The sequence below is a fragment of the Betta splendens genome, chromosome 4, assembly GCF_900634795.4.
Source record: "Betta splendens chromosome 4, fBetSpl5.4, whole genome shotgun sequence".
Lineage (NCBI taxonomy): Eukaryota > Metazoa > Chordata > Actinopteri > Anabantiformes > Osphronemidae > Betta > Betta splendens.
The window spans coordinates 12044237-12072056 of NC_040884.2; the positions used below are offsets into that span (position 1 = coordinate 12044237).

Genomic DNA, 27820 nt, shown 5'->3' on the forward strand with positions numbered 1-27820 from the left:
GGAGAGGAGCAGCTGCAGATGAGTCAGAGGTTAGATGCTGTGACAGGACACACACACACACACACACACACACACACACACACACACACACACACACACACACACACACACACACACGCACACATGCACACACACACACACACACACACACACACACACACACACACACACACACACACACACGCACACACGCACACACACACACACACACACACACACACACACACACACACACACACACACACACTACCCAGACTCATCCACTTTGTGTTACTGCAGTGACATTGCTTTTTGCTTATGAAATGACACTTCTCCCCCCGACCTCACTTTGAATGGATACGCCACCATCCTCATCCTCACCATCCAGCCGTCAGCTCCCTCCCTCCACAGCAGTGTACTTGCCGTCGCCGGGTCCGCAGCCACAGTCTTTAGTTGAAAGCTTTCGCGTCAATTCTATTGAGCGGGTTTGGCTTGTCAGCGCCAGTAAAGATCTCTTGATTGACTCCTGCTTGGATAGCATGTCCAACTCCATACATTAGTAATGCTGAGGCTTCGATAGATGGATGGCCCAGACAGATTGATGCAGTCAGGCCGCGGGTTCACCTCAAGGCTGCAAACTGAAGACGAAGCCAAGTCGCAGAGTCCTCACATAATATACTGTAATGTTATCCTGGTCTCCTGAAAACCTGTGGCAGAGAGGAGCAAAGCACTCATTGGCCAGTTTGGAAGCCACAAGACTGCATTAGCATGATTGGTGTGATTCTTCCCCAGTGTAGAACCTTTAGCACAAGGACGTTAAGTTTGATAGGCAGCCCATTGATTAATCGATTATTCTCTCTCTTAATTTCTCAATTGAATCTCTTGCATGTGGTTGTTTTTCATTGGTTGAGTGATGACATAATTATAATCTAATCAACATCTGCCAGAAAACCTTATTTTACCATAACATTCATTGTTATTTCTGCAGAATTCTTGACGAATTATGATAATTCAAAACATTTTATTTAAGTTTAAGTTGATTTCAGTTTGTTTAATATTGTGTAAATATTAAAAAAATGCAATATGTAAATATTTTTTTCTTAAGGTGTGGAGGAAAGGAGAGGCTGATGTGAACTGTCACCATTGACACAATTCATTTGAATCACTGTTTTATTCAGCTCTGCTGAACTCATGTTAATAGTACTTAACTTAATAACATAAAATGATAATGTAGCGCATAAAATAATATTATCTTCAGGGTTGTGAATTTGCATGGAACACCTTTTTTACTCATGTCTTGAAGGAGCACCTTCCTCCCAGTTCCATGCTGACCACCCCCTTTAATGGATGCCCCTGGTATTCCATAAATATTTATCATTATTTTTGAGATCTATGATAAAATATTTAGAGGCACAGCTGAAAGCAGCTCGCCATCATTAAAATAATATCCAATTTAGCTTGCCTAGTTTAGCAGCTGGGTCACAACTTTGTGCCACTCGCAGCCTTAATTGGCTTCTTCGGCACAGTCACCTCCCGACGCGCACTCCTCCAGCACGAGCTCGGCCCGGCAGCGCCGCTCCACACGGCGGCGGCTGCGGCTCACGGAGACTCGTCTCCCCTGCGTGAAGCCATTTGCTCACATGTTTCTCCTCTTTATAAACTGTGATGAAAAGTGTTGTTTGCCTGCGCCGGCGTTGCCTGCGACGTGTTTCCCTCCCGTGTGTCTGTCTGTGGTTGTCACCTATATCAATAAGCCCGACAGCTCCGGAGGTGAGATGCCAGACTCTGCAAAGTCTAAACAAGAACCGCATCTCGCGCAAATAAGCCATCCACCCATCCATTTTCTAACGCTTAGTCCCACTCAGATATAAAAAGTTAAAATTGATGGAGATGTTTTCATATCAGGGCTCAAATGTCCTGAAAAACATGTGCAAGATAAAAAAAAAATCTGAGCATCACTTAAAGGTCAAATAATAAATAATCATTTTACAGGTGACTGGCGAAATAACAATGATCGGATCTGTGGCTGCATGAACTTGTCAATACCGCTGTGTTTTATTCAATGCAGCACAATAGCTGCTGAACAGGAAAATCCATTCTACCGATAGCAAAAGAGACGTAATGGTCCTCGTAAAATGGCACCACACATACCTCACAGTTTACACAAAGGTTTAGAAACTTGTGACTGGAGAGAAAGTCGACTGGTCCAGACGGCGGGGGAGAGAGAAAGCTTCGCACGGAGAGCTGCAGGTTTCTTATTTCAGACGAAACAAAGCCCGGTGAGAACTGGCAGCGCGGCCGTTGGGCAGATGAAACCACAACAACAGATGGGGTCAACATCTTCACCGGAGGTACCGCGGAGAACGCACCGTGCCAGTGTGGGGGTGCGTCGTGTGGGTGGGAGCAGGCTGCCTGTGGGGGAGGGAGGGGAGGGGGGGCATCCTCTGAGAGGAGCGCTGGTGCCGATATCTCACTCCGTCCATTTCCCACAATGCCCTGCAGCCTGAGACTAAGAGGTGAGGGAGGCAGGACAAATATATTATATAGAAAATTTAATTCTGCGCGTGTGATTACCTGTTCCACTGACAACAGATCACCCGCACGTGCGCCTCCAGGCATTTTCCAGCGACTCCCGTGTTTCATTTCATTTCCTTCGCACGTAATTAAGGCAGTGCCTCCTCTGAACCACCTCTGCCTTCCCCTCCAACCCCTGGTGTGTCTTCACATCAGACACACACCTGCTAGTTTGACCCGATTGGCAGGCGTATGAAAACACCTGGGCCTTAGATTGAAATTTAATTGCCTCACTTAGTTAACCCACTTAAGGAGCATGTTGAGTTAGGTTTGCTTCATTTGTTGGAATTAGCAGCTCAGGGATCTCGTAGACCTGGACTGAAGATACTATCTATTAATTAGCAGCTGATACGTTTTGGCTTCGAGTGTACAATGAGCGAAAGAATGAGCTCAGCTGATTGGACTCACGCTGATAATGGCGAAGGGGAAATAAAGAAGGTGCATTTGGTTAAAAAACAAAAAGCCTTGTTATGCTTTGTTTTTATTTGTTGCTGGCATCATCACTGTGAAGGCACAATATGCAGCCTGCACCCACGGTGTCAATCAGAATCCCATTACCGCAGAGGTCATAGACACACTGCTCCAGGTAAGCTGCGTCTCAACGGGCGGCTCTGCTCACATTTCCACCGGGATAAAGAAAATAATAAATTTGTACCCAACAATATTGTCCCACATTTCAGGGAAAACTTTAAACCCATGTCAGTTAGGAGAAAATGTTTGCTCCCCTCTCACAGACAAAATACAATCAAAACTTCAGTCAAGTTTTTTTTTTTTTTTTTTTGCAATTTGAGCTGCTAGACTCATGGGTAATTTTATGAATACATATCAGGACCTTTAGCTCACAGGCAGTGGCTGGCACACTCAATAATGCCTTGAGCAATATCACTTTGAGAGCGCCACACAAAAACAAAGATGCCTTAGCTCCATGAATATTTATGACTCCGAGATACTGACACAGAGTCAGAAATGACAGCCTAATAGGTGGAGGGAGAACAGAGATGAAGAAATGATGACACAAAGACGGAGGGAAAGTCAGGAGGAGACAGCCCACAGAGCTTTCAAAGCAAACTATAAAGGACTGAAAACACAACATATGAGGAAACTTCCCATTAAAATGCTGTTAATTGCACGTTTGCTTGACTTCATCTGCTGATGCAGCGGTGAGCCGGTCTCCGCGGGCGTCGACTTTCAGACGGCACAACAACGCCGGCGGGTACGAGACCCCTTGGGCCGCCATTACTATGCCGACGGCGCTATCATTTCTGGACGCTGATTAAAATGGTGGCGGTGTTAAAAGAAGCTGAAGGTTAAACCACAAAGGGCTACGTGTGCAGTCGCTTTGCCCGACAGCACCGTTACACAAATACACCTACATGCGCACGCTAATGAGGTAGAGCAATCAATTTCCACTGAATATTGTTAGATAGCTTTGTGGCAGCTTTATATTGTGGTAGTGATGCAATACACTAAATATGCACCAGATTAAAGCTCGGGCACGGATGGATCTTCCGGACAATGACCCTCAGTTTAGCACAAATCAGATACAATGTGGGGTAAGGATTTAAACCCAACACAGCTGATCTCAGCTCTATAGAACATTTGCCTCCAAACCTGAGCTAGTTACTTCCAGCAAGCTGGCGTCCCCACCTTGTTAAAGGACACAGCAAATTAGCCCGTGGTCATGCAGAATAGACACAATGCTTCCAAGTACCACGGAAATGTAAGTAAACAACTTTGTAGAAAGTTTAGCATTGACAACAAAGTAGATTCTGTGTTGCCAGATGTTTGTAAGCAACTGACAAGTGAAGTGAGTAAACAAAGCCTTCACTAGCGAGCAGCTAACTACACCAGCTGGACTCAAAAGGCACTGAACTAAGCAGCAAACACTAGCTTACGACGGCAGAAGCGTCTCCAGAAGTCAGCAGCCTGAATAGCATACAGTAGCCACAGTACAGTGAATCTAAATTAGCAGACATTTCCCCACTAATGGGACTTTCCTGGGGAATGCTTGGTCGGTCCAACGTTCAGCACCACGGACAGCGGCGTCTGAAACTCGCCTCGCTATCAGAGCACAGTCTGCACAGCATTTGGGGATAAGTTGAGTATCAAGGTCGAGATGAGGCAAGTGGTTAAAGATTGTGCTTTTCCTCTGAATTGTTCTATTTATTCAAGGATCAAGCTAAGCTGTGGTGAAGCAGAATGGGCAGGGCGAAGGAGGCCAGCTGTCACCAGAGTTTCTCACTGAGACATTAGCAAATACAACTGCCGGGCTATTTGTGCCATCACCCGCTTTAATACCTCCCTCCATCTCCTTTCAGATCAAATGATGCCTTCTGCCTCCACGCCAGCAAGAAAAAAGAGAAGCACTGCTGAATGGAAGTGGCTTCAATCGTGCCATTTTGTCTGCCTCTCAGCATTTTTCCCAAAATAAACAGCCCCAACGCCATTAATCTGCGATGAGTCACGACTGTTGGAAGTCAGATTTGCAGTTTTGTGTTGAAGTTGCGCCAGTGTTGGCAACTTCAGCAGAGTTATTCCGTCTAAACTCTCTTGTAGTAGCAGACCAGTACGGAACAGAGACAGGATGGCCAGAATAATCAAATTAGTATTAGAAGAAGTGGAGCTGAAAAATTCCCCTGCTTCATTTGTTAAATAAACCATTTAAAAAAACAGTTGGACTCTCTTAAAATGCATCGAACTAAAGCTTTATAATAGTGTTTCTTGTTCTCTCTGATCTCCTTCTCTTTTCTTTGGAACGCGCCAAAGCAGTCCAATGTACGCCTCAGAGAGCTTTGTGCCGCGCGACGATCATGAATTCATTTAACAGATAGAACTCTCCCCGATGCTCATCGAGCTCCAGCAGGAAAGATGTTGCTGAGTTGATTGTTCAGTGAGGGATCTGGTGAGCAGGATGTGGGTGAGGATTCAGTGCACCTTCGGGGCGTTCCTCTTCGCAGACTGAAAATATGTTTCTGGGATCTCATCTGATATTAATTTGTCATAGGGAGCGCAGCCAGGCTGTTGCTCCGCGCTGCCCCCTGGCTAGCGCCGAGCCCGGCTCTGGGTGCTTGTTTCCATCAGCCTCTCCTTGTACCGCTCTGCTCCGCGTTCCCTCCTGACCCGCCGCCGTTCCGCAGTTACACGTCCTACAGTGGAACAATTAAAGCGCGAGCTGCCTTCCAGAGGAAGGAAATAACGATGCCAGGTTTGTTTTCGCAAACGCTCGTCTCCTTTGAAGCGGCCCGTTTTTGAAGTCAGCGAAGCGCCGCTTGTTCCGGTGGCTCCGCTAGTCAAGGACGCGCTGCCCTTCAGCCGCGTCGCTATGGAAGCAGCCTGTTTTTTTCATTGTTTACTCGGAGCTGAGAAAGTCACTCATGTTGACATCCTTGTCCCTTTCCGACCCCCGTCCCTGCCCCCTCTCTCCTCTTTGACAGGTGCAAGTGCAACCTTCACGCCAACAGCTGCGTGTATGAAAAAGAGAAGCTGAGCTGTGAGTGTGAACACAACACCACCGGGCCCGACTGCGGCCGCTGTAAGAGGAACTACCAGGGGCGAGCGTGGAGCGCCGGCTCCTACCTGCCCATCCCCAAGGGCACAGCTAATATCTGTGAGTACACACGCAGGCGCTCGTAAGCAGGGGCTAATTAAATCTGATGGTTCAAATGGGTTTTAACCCGATGAAATAAAACCTGTCTCATGGACCAGGAGGTTCAGGCGCTGAGCTTCTCCCCTGAAACCTACAGGGCCTGAACTCCACCGCCTTCAGAGCATCTCCTTGGACCTGACCTTGAGTTTTCAGGGAACAAAACGAAATAATACAAATGCAAAATCATCATGAATAAAAGTGGAGTTGGATCATCTGACAGTGAAAGAGAAGCTGCTCCTAAGTATAGAAGCAAAGACAACAAAATCCCAGCATCCTTTGTCTTTTGTTTTCCATAACTGAGCCTGTTTCTGCATGAACGTTCATTATAGGGGCAAACTGCTCAAGTACAGTTTAGGCCAATGGTAAATGAAAAAGACTTTTCATTGTAGTTAACATTTCAGCAGCAGCCAAAAGGCTCATTAGGAACAAACTGCAAATGATTAATAAAGGACATGAAGCCAGTTATATCAGAAAATACATGACCTGGATGATGAACTCTTCTTTCACATGCAGGAAACATGACCAAACAGAGGAGCCGCACAAAAACACATTAAAGCAGCATGAGATACGGAAAAAAGGTCGAAAGGAGCAGAACAAACAGAACACACAAGGCTTCATGACAATCATTGCAGCTTCTCTGTGCAGACGATAGGAAGCGCTCGGCACGAACATGTGAACGCTACGCGAGCATAATGTCTGGATAACAAAGGAACCTACAGAGTGATGGAACGTAATCCCAACTAATAGCATGTCGTGTTTGACACTTCTAATAACCAGCACTTCAAAGAAGCAGGAAAGGCTGGAGAACTAGCATGACTGGAATATCCATGATCGTCTGACTGACATGAAGCCGTGAAACGTGACAGAACAGGCTTAGAGAAGAAGAATATTTAATAACCAGTATGTGGCTTGTACAGGTGGAATGTCATCAATCCCACAGTGGAGCAGGTCTGTAATGAAGCTCGATGACATCTACACTATGTGCAGCATACAGTAGTGGCCATACTTTACCTGCAGGGTAAATGACGGTGGAGCCCCCAGCTGTGGCTGCAAAGCTGATGTGAGCCTCCAGTCAGTCAATCTGTGGTGGCCTCACTGTCTCTGTGGGTCCAGAGCCCGGGCTGCAGAGCCACAGCCGCATCCCTGGGGAAGAACGACCTTTGACCTTTTGTTGTTCAAAGCGCTCCATTCGGCGCCTGCGTGAATAGTTTGACTGCCAACACTGTTCAGCGTGTTCGGTCTTTGCGTGGCGGTTTCCCACAGTGCATGTGACACATCTGTGCTTGAGTGGATAATAACACCGCAGGTACAGGAATAGAAAGGTTCCCTCCATCGCTTCCACACTGAGACACAGGGCGACCGCAAACTGTGGTCGTGCTGTTTGTCTCCTCATGCTCACGCTTTGTGCTGGTTGCGTTGCATCTCTGTGGTTGTGGTTTTTCGGTGTAACTAACACCTCTCGGAGCCCACTTTACACCTGCTCGTAGATGTTTTCTCTCTCTGTGCGTTCATACAACACAGTTTCACCCTCAAGATATTCCTTCAATTTGTTTCCAGCACTGGTTGCAATTACCTTTTAACTGTCAAAGTATGTGATGCACAGTAAGTAATCAGCTGAGAGCACATTATCAGCGGGTAGAGGATTCCTCAGTGAGGGTCGCTGCCACGGCCCAGCTGCAGCAGGGCTGTGGTTGGAGTGTGCAGGCATTCATTTTGAAGCTCCCGTTTTATCCCCGTCCTGTCTCCTTATTGCATCCGCCATGATTTCGGCTTTTCTCCCTCGACGTTGCTCGAGGAGGACTGATGACTTATTCTGCCTCCCCGGAGGATCTGCGTTATGAGACTTAGGGAGGGTTAGTGAAATGGCCATCCCCAGAGCCCCGACTGACGCGCGTTATTAAAAAAGGTGACACACAGGTGCTCCTCCAGATCTGCACACACACGCACGCACACACACACACACACACGCACACACACACACACATACACACGCACACACACACACACACACACACACACACACACACACACACACACACTGCTTAAAACTGCCTCATGCACACTGATAACGACACAAGGACACACACACACACATACACACGCACACACACACACACACACACACACACACACACACACACACACACTTGCCCTGCAAGTCATGAAACCCGTCTTAGAATAAACTGCATTATTATACTTTGTCTTGAAGGGGAAAAAATCCATAATGTAATAATGCTGTGAAAAATCCATAGAAATGCAAGGCTGTCCCTCCTGAATAGAAAAACACGCACAAGGCTGACAGAAAAATGCACCTTGTGCTGCTTTGTAATTTTCACGCTCATTCAACACCAATTCCAGAAGTCTCCTTAGCGCTCACTGTCTCTCCCGCCAACCCAGGGACCATATGGGCGCTCTGCGGAGACAAATTTGTCAACGATGAGAATTTAATTAAGATTTAATTTCTTTTCACTATGCCCATCAAGTCGTCCAATGCGATAAGGAGATCGATGGATCATCATCTGAAGGGGGTGTGGCGTCAGGAGGGATGATATGTCGCCTTACAACGGCGCTGTGCTGGGAGGAAGGATGAAGACGAGGGTTTAAAAAGAGATGAAGAAGGAAAAAGGATGGCGGCGGTGGAAGGAGGGGAAGTGGGCATCACTCTCTGTCACGGCTAACTCAGCCTTCTGGGGTGGGCTCTGTCTGTCTAGCTTTGCCTCCTTCTCTCTTTGCCCCCCCCCCCCCCCCCCCAACTCCCCCAGCCTCCTCTCAGCCTCACTCATTCTCTCTTCCTCCCTCTGTGGAGACAGAAGGAGAGGGATCAGTTGGAGAATTAACCATGGCAGTTCATTTCACTGCAGGGCGGGGGATACGGAGAGAGGGGCCAGCGCACAGTGGCCTCTGGAAAGTTGATTTTGAATTGTGAAAATCTATCCTGAAGGTTATATTAAAGGCAAAATCCTAAAATACACTTTAAATAGATAACGGGATTTGCAGAGTTTTTCTCCTTCGTCCCTTTTCGCGATGTATAGTGCCGCGTGTTGAATGAAGAGGCACAGGACGCTTAGTTTAGCTTAGTTTAGCTCAGTTTAGCTTAGCTCAAGTGCAGCGTGGGTGCAGCAGTGAGACCTGCCAGTCTCAGCTTCAGGTCCTGCTGCTTAAAGCGTCCTCTAGAATATCTGAACAGACGTGACAATAAGTCCCGGTGGGTAAAAGTGGAGATTTCTGATTTGAAACGCGACCGCACAGCGAATGAGGGCTGTGCTGAAATGCATCCGGCACCGATGAGAAACTTTCGCTGTCCCACTACGTCATCACTTTTCACAAGCAGAGTTCAGCCATGATCAAAATCACCAGCGAAGCATCAAAGCTTTGTTAATCCTGTTCTCTGGGAAGAAGCAGCATCGCGGCGGAAGCGAAGGGCCCAAATGCTCATCCGCTCACATTACATCACGGCTTGAGGATTGTAATCACGCAATGAAACCAAGAAGCAAAGGCAAAGCAGAAATGGAGCCAATGACACGTTTCCTGTGTCTCATACTTCATCATTTATCAATCATACAAACACACGAGTTACAATATGCAGCTTACAGTGTGTGTTACAGTATATTGTGTTTTTTCTTTGCCGGGTTTGCTGCTAGATTGTAGATATTTCTCATGCCACTCACTTTAATGTGCAGGTACTGCAGCAGGTACCGACTGAAACCATGTGACTACACAAAGCATCGCATCGCAAAGCGAGTAGCACTGAGCCGGACCTCCTACTGGTTGGAGCGTTGTGTTCGAGCCGCTTGTTGCTCTTTGTTGAGCTCCTGCAGTCTCGTGAACATCGTGGACATCATACAGTATCGTGGACATGAGGCTGATCACCACCCACAGGTCATCGTGACACAACGCATGCTGTGTGTGCAGCACAAGAGGTCCAGCTCATTATCCACTGTCCATCACCTCGAACCCCACATGTTGTTCACAAAATAAAAGTTCAAAACCTCTCACTTTGGCAGGAATGTGTCCAACCTGGCAACCGGTCAGAGCTTCCACAAGCTTCTGGTTTTACAGAAAAGTATTTACTAATGATTATCATTAATGATAACATTTATTTACGGCGTATTGGATTAGTGCCACGCATTCGCACCTTCCTTTTCATTTTAATTGTAGCCACTGTGGTTTCGGCTTCTCTTTGTGCGACTCGTCTCTGCTGTTTCGGGTCTTGTGGCGCCGTCGCTCCGTCTGCTCCTCACTCCACATTTCCATTTCTCTTTCTCTCCCTCCTTCATCTCCTTCTCCGCCTGCTGCTCCGTCTCTTGGTTGTGTCTCGTGCTCTCTCTCTCTCTCTCTCTCTCTCCATCCGACAACACCCCAGCCGCCCCAGAGACCAGGCTTGTTTACTCTGTCTTGGCTCTGTGCAGCTGTGACGGTAATCTTTCTTTCAAATATTTGTTTCTTCCATCTCTAGATTTTTTATCCCCCTCCTTCCCCTATTGCTGCCACCACTGTTTTACAGCTCATTCCATCTCTGAAATCCTAAACGTGCTTTTTCCAACTTGGCTCCTGGGCACTTTAAGACTTGCCACCTTCAATACAGATCTACGCGCTGGAAGCGGGCGAGCGAGCGGCGCACTCCGACGAGGCGAGCTGTAATTTTGCTCCTGAGGAATTCAATCAGGTTGGACGCTGTGTAGCCTGTGTTTTGGCAGCCTTGCCTGTGCTAACCGGTTAGCCATGCCTGTCACCATCACTAGGCTCTGCACAGCCAAAGAGCTCTATATGATGATGGATTGCTTTAAACTGATGGCAGCCACAGAAAGTAATTACCAACTTTGCCTGCAGTGGAATTCCAACAGATAAGACCCATTCCAGAGTCGCCCAATGCTGCCAAAACAAACAGGTGGGACACATTGAAGGTCTAAACTAAATTGATACCGACAGAGACATTGTAATGACGCACACGCGCACGCGCACACACACACACACACACACACACACACACACACACACACACACACACACACACACACACACACGATTCCCAGGCGACCAGCTGGATGATCTCACAGCAGAGTGTGAGCGATTCCTGAGGAGCAGTAAATGAGGATGGAGCAGACATGGAGGACGTACGCGGTGGACATTCAGAGGCAGACGGGAGCTGACGTTGAACTGGAACGTCAGGCGGTTGAACTCGTAACCACGCCAGTCAGCTGCTCCGACCCCGCGCTCACGCGGATCGTGTTCAGTGACTCGTGCGCCGGCCGCGGATCGTGTTTCCTGCGCGGGCCGCCCCGCGAAAATCAATGGCACACGCGGCCAACATCCAGTATGAGCGTCTTCTAATGCGCTTCCTGTGCGATGGGACGGAATTAGATTGCAGCCGGGTCCTGCGATGGCGCGGCCACTGCAGGTGGAGGGGATTGGAAACGACTGCGATGGAGAATTAATCAAATGACCCGACATGGATCCTGGACATCTGCTGGAAGCCAGCTTGCTCCTAAAGTGCTGAATAATTGGACGGACAGGCTGCTGCCGGTCCAGAATACGACGCGGGCGCGTCCGGCGGGTTCCTCATTAGCATTCGCACATTCTACTGCAGGGAAGCGGCGCCATGGGCGTCGAGTCATGAGGGCAAACGCTGCTCAGGTGCAGCGGGTTGTGAATCTTTAAACACTGTTGTGACGCAGCTTGTGCGAGTGCGATGCACGCTAATGGATGCGTGCCCCGCAACAACAGGAGCCCTCCTGCTCTGCGGCTGTATTTATATCCCTCCATTTAATGCAGCCGGTCCCCTGCTCATCTCCCAGACTGGATGTACATTATTGCTCCGTCAGCTACTTAACCAGGCCCGTTTTAGCTCTGCATTAATGTCCTTTTATTCCTTTAGCTCCTGAGCTGAAACACTTCGCCAGCGTGCGATAATGTCAGTATTTGCGATAGTAATTAATATTTACACCTCAATAATGAATTTTTAACCTAAGCTGTTTTTAATAAAGCAGGATTACAACTTGAAAAAGTGGTAATATTAAAAGATAGAGGCTGAACTCAATCAGTGCTGCTTTAGAACCTGAGTCTAGTAAAAATCAAGCATATTTGTGTCTCTGTGTGTTTTTGTGCATTTTTCCCTTTTATACACATCCCGGCTTTTGTGAAACCAGGGTTTGTTCTGGTTGCCAGGATTTATTCAGACACTATTTATATGAAATTAACACGTATTAGAAAAAAGTATTTTGTTGCATAATCCTGAGAAGTAAGACTCTGCTTTGTGATTAAGGTGATTGTCCTTGCGCGCGTCCTTCCTGTCTCCTGGTTAGCATCTGCCCAGTCCCCTTGAGGTTTGACATCCATTAGCTCCATATGTCAGCGTAGCCTCCTGCTACTTCACAGCTCTCAGACAGGTCACAGATTTGGCTCTTGGCAGCCAGAGATCAGAGGAAGAGTGATTGAATGACAGGAGTTTGATCAAAGTCCACATACACAAATAAACTCACACACACACACACACACACACACACACACACACACACACACACACACAGGAAACCCTCATGTTTCCCTTGAGGACTTGGAGATATTTCCACGGCTCCATTAGATGAAAAGCTCCGGCTAGAATCCTGCACAGATGCCTCCTCAGCTTCCTCCACCGTAGGTCAGTGGTGAGCGAGTGATGAGAGAGACATAAGCGAGAGCCCTTTTCATTTCATTTCGTCTCTAGTTTACGTGGGCGAGTTTCTCCTATTGCCCAGCATGCCTCTCTTCCCATGGCGTTTGTTTTGTGGGCAGACCGCCTTATTGAGGGCAGGGGGTAGCCTGAACGGGCGGGCGGACGGGCCTCCGTTCAAACAAATGATTTAAAAAAGCGGAGCTGAGTCGACGTCCTGAAGCAAACGAACACGGAGCGAAGGCGCGACTGCAGCGCGACGCCGCGCCTTTGAAGAACACAGAGTCGAGGCGAGGGAGAAACCGCTCGGCAGCGCTGTCTGAGCTCGACGCCGCCGCAAATGTGAGCGCGTGTTCATATTTACAGACCTAATTAAAGGCCAAACGGAGACGCCGACGGCGGTTCAAGCGGCGACGCCATCGGCTCAAGGAGCCGGCGAACGTCTCAATCTCCTCAAATCCACAGCCGGCCGGCGTCCTTGTGTGGGAGCGATCCGGTCGCCATGGGGATGAGACAGACTGTATTATCTGCACAGTGACTGTCTGGCACGCGGGATTGCTTGACGGAGGGACGGACGGACGGGCAGCAGGATGAGGCATGTCCTCCTTGGCGTCAGAGACGGAGTCTGCCGTCCCATGATGCCATTTGATGTGGGTTTTTTTTCCTGTGTAGCTCGCGTCTTTGACGCCCGGGGAGTCGTCGAGCACAATGCAACTTTAAAGTAACTGAGATATTTTGTCTGCTGCCGATCCAAAAGTTAGTTGAGCGGCGATGCTACCAGCAACAGCTGGGACATGGAGGTCGAATCAGTCAAGAGGAGACATTCACTCTCCTTCACTCGCCCCATTGCAGTATTTCATTTCATTTACTAAATAATTTGCAGTGTTCAATGTAATTGTTGTATAATCAATGAGAGATTCCTAAACAGCAGCAATGAGGACAGGGACCTCTCCATTCTGCTCTTCTCACTCAACCCTTGTCTTCTTCTCTTGCAGGTATTCCTAGTTCCATTGGTCCAGTTAGTAAGTACAATGTTACACATTACCTGTGTGAATGCTTGTTGCTTTGCTTTGCCCTCTGTGCCGCCCTCCACCCCACGTCCCACCACCTACGGCCAAGTGTTCATTTCTGATCTGGATCTTCCTACAAAGGATCACTCAATAATTGTTGATGAACCTTTTTGGGGAAGGGAGACAAGCCTAAGCTGGAGGCGATACTGTCACCATATGTGCATAATAATTTCCTTTGGCCAGACTCTACACTTGCCTGGCTCTGCATGTTGAATGTCATGTTTTTTTTTTTTTTTGATCCCATGCATTATAAATAAATGGCATCTAGATTTTATTAAAGTCTTTAAAGTTATTAAAGTGCCAAGACCTCTCTGGCAGTGTGATGTCACAGGAGGTCATTTTAATATGAGCCGCAAACACCTCAGCTGCTATTATCTTCCTCAACCAGTGGAGCCTGAGGAGGAGGAGGAGAGGAGCCCTGTCTCAGGTTACTGCCTGGAAGGCTGCGTGAGGCAGGAACCGTAGGACCGACTGAACACGTCAAAGTGCATCGACGCCCAGGCTAAATTCGACATGAGCTTTTCTCTCAGTGCCTTATGTTTACTTCAGCTCCCAGAGCAGCAGATTGATTGTCCCACTGTGGTGGACCATCACCTTCACATACACAGGTTCATGGAACACGAGTACCCGTTTTGCCTATGGGAATCATTCATAGTTTCTGCTTTTGATTTTTTGAATTATGATTTGAATAAGCCTTGAAATTGAACTTCAAATTCCAAAATTTTAAGAAAAATTAATATTACCCGAAAATGTCAACAATGAAAAAATCTTGTTTGCCAAACCAAATGTTTTCTGACTTTCAAAATAATTCTCGTGTCTTGCTTTCACTCCACATTTGGCTTGAGCTCAAGCATTGGGCAGACAAGGTTTACCAAAGGACACGCGCACGACCCGCGCACATTTGTTTTCCTCACTGAAGGGCTAAGACGCCCGCCGGGCAGGTTTCCCGCGCTGTAAGACGCTTACGTGCTGCAGCGGGCGCAGATTGCTCCCTGGGGGGTGTTAATCAGGCCGTAGTGAGCCGGGCGGCACGGGACGTGACCACTGGCTGCAAGGGTTGATGTCATGAGTCAAAAATGGACATGTGGCCAAGAAGACGAACCACCTGCCTGCCCCCGCTCGCGTTCCACCGCCTCCTCACCTTCACCGCGCTGCCTCCATCCCATGCATGTCCTGCGTGAGCATGCTCCTCATAGCTGCTGCTGCACTGAACATGCATACATTTGACCAGAAGACCTCTCTGTCCCGTCCAGGCCAGTGTCCAAGAGCTGTCTGTGAAGTTTTACTGAGGCGGCGCACGCGTGTGTGTGTGTGTGTGTGTGTTTGTGTGTGTGTGTGTGCGTGCGTGTGTGTGTGTGTGTGTGTGTGTGCGTGTGCGTGTGTGTGTGCGTGTGTGTGTGTGTGCGTGTGTGTGTGTGTGTGTGTGTGTGTGTGTGTGTGTGTGTGTGTGAGCTGTAGGAGTCCCACTCTGACAGGCCCGTTCACACTGGCCCACGGTGATGCGCGCTGTCATGTCGCAGCAGCTGGTCGCGACACAAACCGCGGCGCTGGTTCCCGTCACACTCCGCAGCTGTACGTGTGATATTTGTTAGGAACAGGCAGAACAGAGTGGACAGATAGAAGGTTAGGCCGTCCTTGAGGCCGCCGCGAAGCAAAATCTGAAAGCAGCGCACTTTTCATGTTGTTGTCTGAAGGTAATTGAATTCCTTATTGACTTCTCTCAATTCTATTTCAAGTTTATTAAGCCGGGCAGAATCGCCTAATGCGCAGCATTAAAGTGAAATTAATATTTAAAAAAAAAAAAAAAACAATTCTGCGTTTGCAAGATTGCATTTCATTACGGCCGCTGCATTGATTAAAATCTGTCTCCACTCATTTAGCGCGCCTTACCTGAATATTCCCCCACAACCAAATAATGAATGGAACCCAGATGCGAGTTGCATCCAGTCAATTGCCAGCGCGGAATAATTAAGGGCGAGCTTACTTTGCCAATTAGGCTTCATAGATGTGGACAGTGCTCGTGTGTTGTATGTTTTCATGGCATCAGATGCTGCCGTCCTACATTAATTGCTCAAGTCCTCGGAGGTCAGTTCAGCTTTAGAGCAGACGGCTCGTCCAATAAACGTTAAACCCAGTCTTCACATGCTGGTTTTATTCAGTTCATTATTTCTCATTTAATCTGTTATTTAGAAGAAGGGGACCCAGGGGACAATAAGACCCCACCCCTAGACATGTCACACTTATTTAGTCAGTATATATATATATATATATATATATATATATATATATATATATATATATATATATATATATATATATATATATATATATATATATATATATATATATATATATATATATATAGTTTCTCAACTATAGGGATAAATAAGGAAGACAGACAGTTTTATTTAATTGGTCCATAGAACAGCATTCATTTTGAATCCCTGACTCAGAGCTTGTGTAGCACCTTCCTGGCTGGTTTTTCTTGGGGAAGCGCTGCCTGTAACTCAGCCACAGCTGCATGATTCCTGGAGTCAGTGGCCAGAGGACAGGAAGCTCAAGTGAAGAGGATCCACCCGTCTAGCCTCCTCTTGGCTTGAGTCCTCTCCATTTCCAACCGCAACGTATTTCCCTGACACGGAAATACTGACTTGTATGTAATTATGAGGTTATGCTACCCGCAGCAGTCTGTCATTCCCAACACCTGCCATTATTTATTCATTGTTATTCCTCCACCAGAAATACTCTGTAATTAGATATTGATTACATAGTCGATGTGATGAATTAAACAAAATGCCCCCTAACGTCCTAATTTGCTATACATAGTTAGCCTGGCTTGCATTAATCATGAGTCAAATGCATAGTTTAAAAGGGCTTTATCCTTTTTTTCCTCACCTCCTCACTCACCGTTCTCCTTCATTTCCATGGACATGCACACAGCCACACACCAATTACATACAACATCCCTCCAATGCCCAGACGGGCCTTTGGATGCATCCGTCGTTCTGCCCCATAGTTAGAGCCGTGCAGGACATGTCCGTGTCTCCAGTTGTGTGTGTCACTCACCACGTAGTCCCCCCCCCCCTCCCCCTCCCCTCCCGTAGAATGATCTGTGACGTGCATCAGTCAAGTGCACATGAATAACTCCTGGTTTCTCTCAATTGCTCGCAGTTCGGCCGAATGCGTCGTCCCTAGGTGTCGCTAACAGAAAAGAAGGTAGGCATCTCAGACTGTTTTTCCACAGATTCATTTCCCTCCAGTGTTGCCGTAGCAAACGAGCGCGGCTCTTTGGTAGCCGAGACCATTCCTTGGGAAGGCGCACAGCTCATGGTGCTCATGAAGGACGGCGTCGTGTTAGCCGACACGCGTCGTAGCAGGTTCTGACGCGTGCTCCGGTGCAGGCTAGCGCTCAGTTTAGCAGATGTGATGTGCAGCCGGCTCCAAGAAGCAGCGGCTTTGTGTTTCCATGACGGCAGCCAAGCGCTGGGTGTCTGTGTCAGGGGCTCGCAGCGCGTCGGCCAGCACGAAGCCCGGGCCCATTATTTCCTTCCGCCACTGTGGCCGGCGTGCTCGCTGGGAGCCGGCACGCTCCCGCGCACAATTTTAAAAGGTGAGAAACCGCGGCTGGTCTCCACCAGGGTTGAAGGCGCTCAGTCACGGGATCCAGTGTGAGGGAACATGTTAATGAAGGAAGGGCTTCGCGAGGGACTTCGCATCAGAATCGTTGGGTATTTGAGGCAACAGATGCTGCAACGAGCAGCCAGATTCACTCGGCAAAGTCACTCTTCATTTCCCATCATTCATCGTGTACATTTCTCTTTCTTAATGGCGGCTGTTTTTATTAAACATGATGCTCAGTGCTTTTGATTCTTTAACATTACATGTTTTGTGTTTAATTGCAATATCATGTTTTTTTTTTTTTTGTTTTTCTTCTGTTAATTTGTCTAGTAGCTCCTCGGGTTGCGTTGTCCACTGTCCCCTCTGTCCACGTTGCAAACAGCAAGCGAGGTAGGACCTCACTGAATACTTAGCCTGAGCCTTGTCACTGAATGGGCCGACGTGTCTGTTTCAGAGCCTGCAAAACCCTGCGGCACTCAACACCGCGTGAAATAGCATCTAAACACAATAGAAGTCCATTTGGAATCACACCGTTTTCACTCCAATCCACGTGTGCATGTTTGAGCCCACAAACTATTTTGGGGAACGTGTTTCTGAGACTGGACTTTTTATTGGCTGCGCGTGCAGTGCATGAGATTTATGACCTCAGCCTATTTGTGGAAAGGAGCGATTATTTGTCTTTGGAGAGTTTGTCTGCGAGGCTGAGCCCTGACAGTGTAACGTAGACGCCGGTGTCCGCTTCAGGTGAAAGGTAGAGCAGAGCGGAGCGACTGCTCCTTCATTTCCACACCTTTTCATGTTGTTAGCGGCTGAACAGCGAGTCCTGACCTTAATACACATCCTTAATAACCACAATCCCCTGGACGAAAGCCCCGCACCCCCCCCCTCAGACCGGCGAGTGGGCTTTGTGTCCAGGCCGCTGCCAGCGAGGCTTAAGGGTCACATCTGTCTGCACTGTGACACATGGTGTCAGTGGCCACTCAGCGGAACAGACTGATCCTCGCTGGGAGAGCGCTGAGCCGGGCCGGGTCGGGCCGGGCCGGGCCGAGGCCGCGTCCTCCCTCCTCAGCCTCTCGGGGCACGGCTGCCACTGACTATCATGGACTGCGGCGTGAGATTTGCGGTGCGGCTACAAGTCCACACTTCTAATTTAGCGTGACAGAACACAATGACACACTGTCCCAGCTGCAAGTCACCACGTACACAGACAGTACTCACTTGTCTCACTGACTGCAGAGGAGGCACCGAGTACTCGAAGACTGCTCCTTTAAATGATTTAACGAATGAAGTGATCTGAGGTGATGCTGGTGATGATGAAGATGAGATGAGTGTTTGTTCAGCGTGTGACGATGAATTACCTTCATCTTATTACAAAAGAGGGAACGAATGAGAGGGAATCTCCAAATCTTTTGCACCACCGTTGCTGCAACTTGGGTTCGTTACCAGTTGAATCACTGTCGTAGCGAAGAATGCAAAACTCTTTCCACCACTGGTCACAAGTGACAGCCTCGGAATCTGCGGCCGCGGTGAGATTCCACCTCCTCGTTGCCAGATCCATCCCATGGTTTGACCCGCCTCGCGCTGTGTCGTCATTCCGGCTCCGCCCCCTCGCTCTGTGTTGTGGTGAGCTTGAAGTGACGCCGTGTTAACGCTGTGCCGTTCTTGTGTGATGTCTTCCTCTAACTGTAGCTGTGACCGTGCCAGACTAACCATCACCCCCCCCCTCGTCCTCCGGCCTCCATCTTTAACCCTGCATGCTGCTGGGCCTCACTCAGACCTCTTGCTAACCCACCGCCGTGGCGCTCGCATTAGCAGCAGCAGCAGCAGTCTGTACGCTGTCTAGGGCAGAAGTGAATCGAGATCTAACTGATCTTCATGAGAACAAAGAAAGGGGAAAAAATCCATTTTTGGAGGTGTTGGACATAATAAAAGTCATTCATGATGCCTCCCGCATCTCTTTTTTTCTCTCTCTCTGTTCACATCACTTACTCTCTTGTTGCAAGACTGCGAATGCTTCAACCACTCCACCCGATGCAGCTACATTGAGCTGCTAAACACCGTCATTTGCGTGAGCTGTAAGCACAACACTAGGGGCCAGCACTGCCAGCTATGCAAGCTGGGCTACTACCGCAATGCCTCGGCAGAACTGGATGATGCAAATGTGTGCATAGGTTAGTCCCTCACCTTCCCATGCTGCCACACACACACGCACACGCACACACACACACACCCTGTCATCACCTGTCTGTGACTCATTCACTCTCCACTGCTTCACCGCCCTCCACCCGTCATTCTTTCAGTGGATTCCACATTGTCCTCCTTTGCTTCATCTTCTTTCTCGCTCTGACGTCACTTATTAACGTCCTTGTCAGACTGAGCCTTCTGTGGAGGACGGTTTAATAAGACACTTCTAGTCAGACGTTCGTATGCGCAGACTGATTGGGATTAATGCCGTACATCACAGATTACACAGTCATTAAGGAGTATATTAAATGTTCTATATTATAGGCACTGTACCTGTACAGTAGAAATGTGCTAGGACAGAATTACTGAATGATGCACCTCAGCAGGTCACGTCCTCCCCCTCCGTCCTCGTGCTGCCGTAGACCCGTCCTCTGCCACAGTGTTGGCGTCGGTGTGGACGCATCGATCGCGGCGTTTTAGTGCCGTACACGAGGGAGGAGAGTGCATGAAGGCACCAGTCGAGTCCATATATAAGCAGGAATAAGGTCGACTGTGTGCTGTGCAGGGACCCAGGTGAAATAATCAGTCTAGTGCTCGGCTGATGATACGTCTGCATAGTAAACTTAGCTAACGTACTCCAGGCTTTATCAAATCTACCTATTCATTTCCAGATTACTCATTCGTATTCAGAACGACTGATTCTCTGGATTTGTTTGTGATGTCAAGAGTTAACGCTAGCTTTCACCCTTTGTTTCTGTTACTTTGTCCATGACCTTTACTCGAGCATCGTCATGTTTGTTTTTCGCTCAAGAAATCTGAAAAATGTGTTTTCCACGGTTCCTGAGGCCATAGTTTGGTTCCCTGTTGAATTCCGCAGCCGACATGTGGAGTGAGAGTTCAGTGCACTCAGCGCCAGGTGCATTTGTGAGTCCTAAGGGGGGTGTTTGACAAGCAAGAAATGTCATTGGGAAGTCACACAGCCAGTCAGAGGCCTCACACAAGTGCATATGTCATATACATGAAGTGGCCTCGGGAGAAGCAGCTGAAACCTGTCACAAGGCGTTAAGAGCCAGCCAGGCGTTACTTCCTGCCAAGCCGCCGTCACCCTGCGTCTCCTTGACGACCCCCCCCCGCACACATTTGTCACTTGCCCTCCCCTCGTCCCTCCTGCCTGACCCCAGGACGTCGGCCGGGTGTGATGGTCAGGGACGGTCCCGGTGGTGTGGAAGGTCAGAGGAGCTGTCGTGTGCAGCACAGATTAGCTCCTTACAGGAGGAACGGACGCCTCTGCTGTTACTACAATGCCCATTTCAATGAACTGTCCCGTCATCTTCCTCGAACGTTAACATTCTTTGTCTTTCATGCCATCGGACCTCCAGTGTGCTCATCGCATCCCCCGCCTCCTCCTCCTGTCTCTTTCTCTCTCCACCCATAAGTATGACTCCGATTTTACAAAATTGACCATTACCTGAAACAAACGTTGCTCATAATGCTTCGCATATTTGCTTTCTGCTCACTGAATGTAACATCCAGGCGCATAATGTAATTCTAAATATGCTGTGATGAATCCAGTGTGTCCATGTCTCCAGGTTCATTCTTTCCCATTCTGTCTCCATCCCAGTTGAAATGGAAGCATTTTCTCTTGTGTGACTCTTTGAATCTAGCCACATGTTATAACCAAGCCTCTTGCTGAGCCTCGGATAGAACTGGAGGCCGGATGGCGCTGTGGGGATGTGGAAGTCAAAGCACCACCTTGTTCCCAGCCTGTATGTGTGTGTGTGTGTCTTGTTTTTGCAGAGTGTGATTGTAATCCCTATGGCTCAGTCAGTGATCGCTGTAATGGCACAGGATTTTGTATATGTAAGGAGGGAACGGCAGGGCCTAAGTGTCAGGAGTGTCTACCGGGCTATTTGTGGGACGATGGCTGCAAATGTAAGTAGAACAACAACACCCCCTCCACCACCCCCCACCCCACCCCAACCCCGCCGGCAGCTCCTTAACGCCCCTTCAGCTCTGTCTCCCTTTGCTCGGCCTCTTGTTTCTGTTCTGTGTGATTCTTGAGCTTGGGCTGAACGTATGTGCTGGACATGCACAGGGCTGCCTCCAACAGACAGACGGACGGACGGACGGACGGACGGACGGACAGACAGACAGACAGACAGACAGACAGACAGACAGACAGACAGACAGACAGACAGACAGACAGACCAGAGTAACAGAGTAACCCAGCGAGCTAAGCACACCTGGGTCACCGCTCTCAACACGGCGGCTGTGTTGTCAATGTAGAGCGAGAAAAGGCAATGGCATGGAAGGACGCATGCTGCTCACACCCTCAGTTATCCAGCTCCGTCCCACATCAACAAGACGACAGCTGAGTCAATATTGTCGGCTGGACAGGCTGCTCTGATCTGTTTGTGTAGCCATCAGGCCGTGGACAGTCCAGGCCAATGTCATCCAACACCCGCGTTTGCAGGTCATTTAAAGTTTTTCTGTTTTTTGTTTTTTTTGTATGTATGTTTGCACCAGTCATTGCAATGCATGCAGGCGCAGTCTGTTCATTTCTGTCACCTGTCATCGAACAGCAGGGGGCCACGGGTCTAGGAGTTCAGGCATTGCTCTTGTGTTGGATTGAGGCTCGCAGCACTAATTGTCAGACGAGCTCATGATTGCTGCTAATTAGCGTTCGACCAACAATGAACGGACCCATTGGAGCCATATTTCTAGACTTTAACGAACATGTGCTGCATAACAGCAGCAGCACGCTGACGCAGGCCTTGAATCATCAGCTGGCAACAAGTCAATACAGAACATTTACTCAAACGACCTCACTGAAGCATTTCCATTTGCTACTTTTACGCAACCAAGTTAAATATTTGTGTTGTTTTATTTTAGTTTTTTCTAGTACATATTTATAGCTTTCTTTGCCACAGTTTCACCTTTTAGACCACACATTTACCACAGACCTAAATCAGCACAGAATTAAACTTTCTAACTCACCAGGGAACCTCAGTGGTTCCTGCTTGATTAGTGTGGTTTGCAGTTTCCTCCGAGAGGAGGAGAATGAAGCAGAGTTTGCAGTTTACGTTGCTTCTGGTGTTAGTCCTACGGTAGCTGAAGTATAAAGTATTGTAAACATGACTTCATCTACAGTATTTTTTTTTAAACAGTATCTTCTAAATGTTGTATGTTTTCCTGTGTGTGTTCCGTTAGCACATAAGCTTTTTATTTCAGCCACAGCAGTTTATTGAAGTGCAAAAAATAATATCAAACATCTCACTGACATTTGTTGGATTTCCACATGTTGATAGAAGTGATGCCTGATGATTTAAATTCAGCGTTGGTTCATTTTATTTTTGTGTTTCCTGAGATGGATGTTGATTAACATGCACGGCTTTTGACAGTGATTCACTTATATATTCGGTGTGTGTAGTGTGAACCCACCGTCAGCATGCACATGTAAACAACAGGCGCTGGCCTGCATGGCTTCCGTCTCAGCTTAAACACCGTTAAATGCATGCTGAGCTGCTGTGAATCAGTGTTTCCAGAAAAGCAAAGGAGAAGGAGGAGCAGTAGCAGCTAAAGGTCAGAGGTCAGAGGTTAGAGGTTAGGTTACCTGGGAAGCGTGTTCAGGTGGCGAGTTAAAGCTTCATCAAGCCAAAAACATAGGACTGGAGCATTATCACAGGTGAAATATAAAAGTCTAACTTCTCATATGTAATAAAGTTCCTCCTCAAAACCAAGCAGGTTATCAGCAATTTGAAAAAAAATCCACGGGTCGTTGTCCAGGGTCGTTGTCCAGGGTGTGATACAACCTAGGTGCAAAAATAGAAATAATAAAAAAGCACTTTTTTAAATGCTTTTTTTTTTGTTTGTTTTATGAAAGGGTTTAAAGCACCCATCTCTACTAATCTAAGTTGCTGTTTCACTAGATAGTTTGAGGACTTTGTGGCCTTGACCCCCCGGCTCCTCTGCCGCTGCAGTGTTTACTGTAGGAGCGTGGACAGGGCTCCCGTCTGAACGCAGACTGAAGGATGCAATTAAAATGGAAATCTCTCGTCAAACACACTCACTCCCAGACAGACGCACCTACTTCATCGGTTCCCTCTCTAAATATTATCACTCATATCAAAAGCAAACGCAACAAATCTTTGTCATTTATGCCTCTGTTTACCTGCAGAAAACTGGTTAATGTGAGACGCTGAAGGACAATCAAAGTCATTGTCTCCACTCACACCCATGTTTTTGGTTTTTAACGTTATTTCTCACTTATGTCCAGACACCCAGTGTCTTTAACCTTAAGTATTACATGGGTTTCATTCAGGGCTGGCTTTTGGTGCTTTACTTGTGTGGACTCACTCGTTCCCTGATCTTTAGCTCAATCTGCCACAATATGTGCTGAGCAAGCAAACGCATTTTAAAGGCATCTTTCACCTTTTGGAAGCTCATCGGCAGGTTAATTTCATTAACCGTTGGATTAAAGCTGCTATGCTGTGATTTTAACGTTTTAAATACAAACAATAACAATAATGTCATCTGCCGTGGCAGAGCAGTATGTGGAACAGTGACCATTTCTAAATGAAAGCTGAGGCTTGATGTTGACGTGATGGAGCAGAGGCGTAGATGGATCCTGAAGTCTGAAAGGGCTGATGCTGCAGTGATGATGAAAAGAAGGGATCAAACCAGAAGTGGGTTCACTAAAATAAAATTAAATTAAATTTAAGGGGGATTTAAATGAACATACTGTATGACTTATTTTTTTGCAAGGCGTTCACCAAGTATAAGCAAGCATTACTACAGTAGGTGTCATTTTGTGAACAAGATGAATCGCAACACAAACTACACTACATTTACTGACCTGTTCATCTTGGTTTAGACATTAACTTTTCTTAAAATGAACAACAGCTTTGGAAACAGAAAAAGATGCAGCCTCATTTAGTAATTTACTGGATTCGCTTCGCGTTGAAGCGGTATGTTCTCTGGCAAACACAGGACAGATCAAGACGGAGTGAGACGTTGGAGTCAGATGTCTTATTTGGATCTCGTTGTGCATGGTAATTGACAAGCTGTAGCCCGAAGCACAACTTAGTGAGCCACACAGCAGCTCCCTGTTCTCCAGCAGAACAGACGTGGCACAAATAGGATTCGCAGAGTCAATGTTTTTTAACAAGCCTCCCATCAAAGCCCTATTTGGCTATTCCTGGGAGACAGCATGCATCCAATCCGGAGCATTAGGAGCGAGGCTTGATATTTGTTATTGTGATATTTATGTCCTATAGAGTTCATAGATTGCTCACCGCATTGTTTTCCTCTCCCATAAAGGACTGGAATGGGCAGAAGTGGCCTCCGTGTTTATCACTGTTTATTTGTCTCTGTTGGTTTATTAGTTTGTGTGGCGCGCCTTTGTTTGCCTCCAGCTTGCTTGACAGCTTGCCTCCGCTGGGAATGGAGTGGCCTCGGCGTCCCAGCTCTAAATATACACCAATTTTCACCTGACGTTTAGTTTGTCTAAAGTCCGCGGTGTTTGGGGGAGAGCCTCGCAGGCTGGAGGAGACGGGATGCGTGCTCAAAGCTGTAGCTTTAAAGGTGTTGTTAGGAGCATCCATATACATGATCACTTACATGCAAAGCATCAGTCATGGTCAGTTGTACAATAAAGTGTTTAGTTTGTAGCTAATGATTATGTTGGTTTTTTATACGTTTTTTTGTAGTTCTGAAACAAAATCTTCAACCGTCTCTCCACTGTATTTCCTATCAGAGGAGGAAGTGAACTAATCTATGAAAAGGATGTAAACCTTAAACTAGACTACGATGCGTCATGAGTCATCTTGTTCCCGTTACTGAACTGACGTGTTCACATTTGACCTCGTGGTTTAAACAGCATGTAGCACAGATTGTGTCTGTAAAATAAAAACAACAAAAGAACCTCTATTAATAAATAATTAAAATATAAAACTAGAAAACATCATAAGTTGCTTGCTGTAAAATATACAGTACAGTATGTGCGTAAATGTAAACACTCACACGATTGAGGGACTTTATGAAAATCAGTTGAGGTAACTGAATAAAACCCTAACACATGAGGTACATCTTGTATGTTTATGTTTCCAATAAGCTGATGCTCACTCTCCCTCTTGTCTCTGCCTTGCTTCCACCTCAGCCCGGGTGTGTGATAATGAACTCCTGCGCTGCCAGAACGGTGGAGTCTGTGTCAACAGCGTGCGCTGCAGCTGTCCCTCGGCGTACACCGGCGTGCTGTGTGAGAAGCAGCGCTGCGAGTCGGAGCTGGGCGGGTGCATGGAGGCCGACTCGGGTCAGACGTCCCTGGAGGCGCCGTCGCGGCTCCGGCTGTCGCTGCTGCTGCTCCTGGGTTGGGCGCTGCTGAGGGAGGCCTCGTGCCGGCCCGCCGTGCTCTAGGGGGACTTCTGACCCGGCGGGGGGCGATCCGCTCCCGCCGCCTCCACCTCAGCGCCCCCGCCCCGCCCCGCCCACCCCCACCCACACACACACACACACTCCCGCCTTTAAGTAACCGACGACCATTGAACAAGAACGACCATGAGCTTTCTGAACTCTGAGCTTCTCCGCCGCCAGACTCAATGGACACTCGCGCTGACAAAAAGAGAATGTGCCAGACCAGCGAGTGCAAAGACTTTTCACTTAATTTCAGAGAATATATAGAAATGAAAAACATACTATTATTACAAAAGAACCTGAGCGTTTGCCTAATAAAAGTAAAATGAGCAAAGAACAGTAGGCCTCCCTCCCCCTCTAAGCCATACCAGGTACAGTTCCTTCCACTTTCAGAAGGGATAACTGATGATGACAGACTCCTTTCTTATTGCCACGGCAACAGCATCCGCGGCCAATCAGCTCACAGACAGCGGTCGCCGATTCCCCCAGGTTGCTTCTGTGGCCGGACAAGAAGCCGTGCGCCCGCCACAGGGCAGGGCCTCTGATCACACTGTTACACAGACTGGAGGAGGAGGAGACACAGGACGCATTCTTTGCTGTCAGTGCATTGTGGATAGAAGGAAATCCGTCCAGACTGCCACTTTGTGACACAAAACTCTCGCCCACGTCCATCGCTCTCTAGCTTTCCTGTCTCTCGAGCTGTATCCGGCCCTCCCTCCTGTGAGACCAACCCCCCCCCCCGCCCGGCCCGGCCCGGCCCGGCCCAGCCCGGCCCGGCCCGCCGTCGCCATGCTGCCACTGACCCGTGCTTTCGTGAACGTTACTCTGTAAACCCTTGTTGGTTGAAAGGTTCTTTTGTCTGATGTTAGTGGTGCACATGTGTAAGAAGTCCCCTCTCCCCCCCTCGGCCCACCCACGTCCCTTCCTCTCTTTCCAAAAGAAACTCCAGTACAGCTTTTTCTATCCGAGGGCCACCACAGTCCTCTGCGATCATGGTCCCAGGATAGTTTTCACCCGAGCAGATGAGTGCATAGAAAACCATCGGTGTATTTGCAAGTTTTTTTTTCAACAGAGCAAACAACAAAAAAAGAGTCATGTAGTCCTTTTGTATCTTTGCCGAACTGTGATTGAAAAAAGGCAACCTTTAATGTATCTATTGAAAACATCCAAACGCAGAAGCAGCTGTTTATGGTTTTCATTTTCATTTCTTTCATTCACCTATTTTATTTGTTAATGTTACTTTTAGTTGTGCAGTTGATTTTCCTTTGTATTGGCAACGTGCTGGCATCAAAGAATATGAGTTTACATATACGGTATTAATAAAGTGTAATAAACTCCCACCAAAGGACATTATAAATGTTTTGTTCTTGCTTTAACACTTGAGAATTTAAGTGAATAAAAGTTTAAAAACTACATCGTGTGGATCATGTTTATTGCAGGAAGATGAGTTATTATCAGATCAAGCCCCTTTTATGAATTAAGTAAAGTACTATTTACTATTTGTACAGTAATAGTAAATAAAAGAAGAACCTTTTTTTACACAACAGGAACAGTGATAATATTTGTCACATCAGATAAACATTCAGCGCAGTGTGATGGAAATAAAAATAATTATAAATTAACATACATATACTTTTGCACTAGAAAAAATTAAATAAGTCTAGTGAATAATTAGTTGTTTAAATAGCA

At 47.5% G+C, this 27820-nt stretch overlaps 1 protein-coding gene across 7 annotated transcripts in view; it reads left to right on the forward strand.

Moving 5' to 3' along the window:
- The window catches only part of ntng1a (netrin g1a), a 71227-nt gene extending 44952 nt beyond the window's left edge, over positions 1-26275 (forward strand). Inside the window, exons 4-9 of one of the 7 annotated variants that reach the window (XM_055508159.1) lie at positions 5988-6160; positions 13844-13870; positions 17090-17134; positions 19540-19707; positions 21518-21652; positions 25878-26275. In XM_055508159.1, the coding sequence (XP_055364134.1) occupies positions 5988-6160; positions 13844-13870; positions 17090-17134; positions 19540-19707; positions 21518-21652; positions 25878-26134 (805 nt within the window). In that variant the 3' untranslated portion in view covers positions 26135-26275. The remainder of the gene's footprint in view (positions 1-5987; positions 6161-13843; positions 13871-17089; positions 17135-19539; positions 19708-21517; positions 21653-25877) is intronic. The other 6 variants (XM_055508160.1, XM_029146371.3, XM_029146370.3 and 3 more) reach the window with 6 other exon arrangements.
- Positions 26276-27820: the final 1545 nt, after the last annotated feature.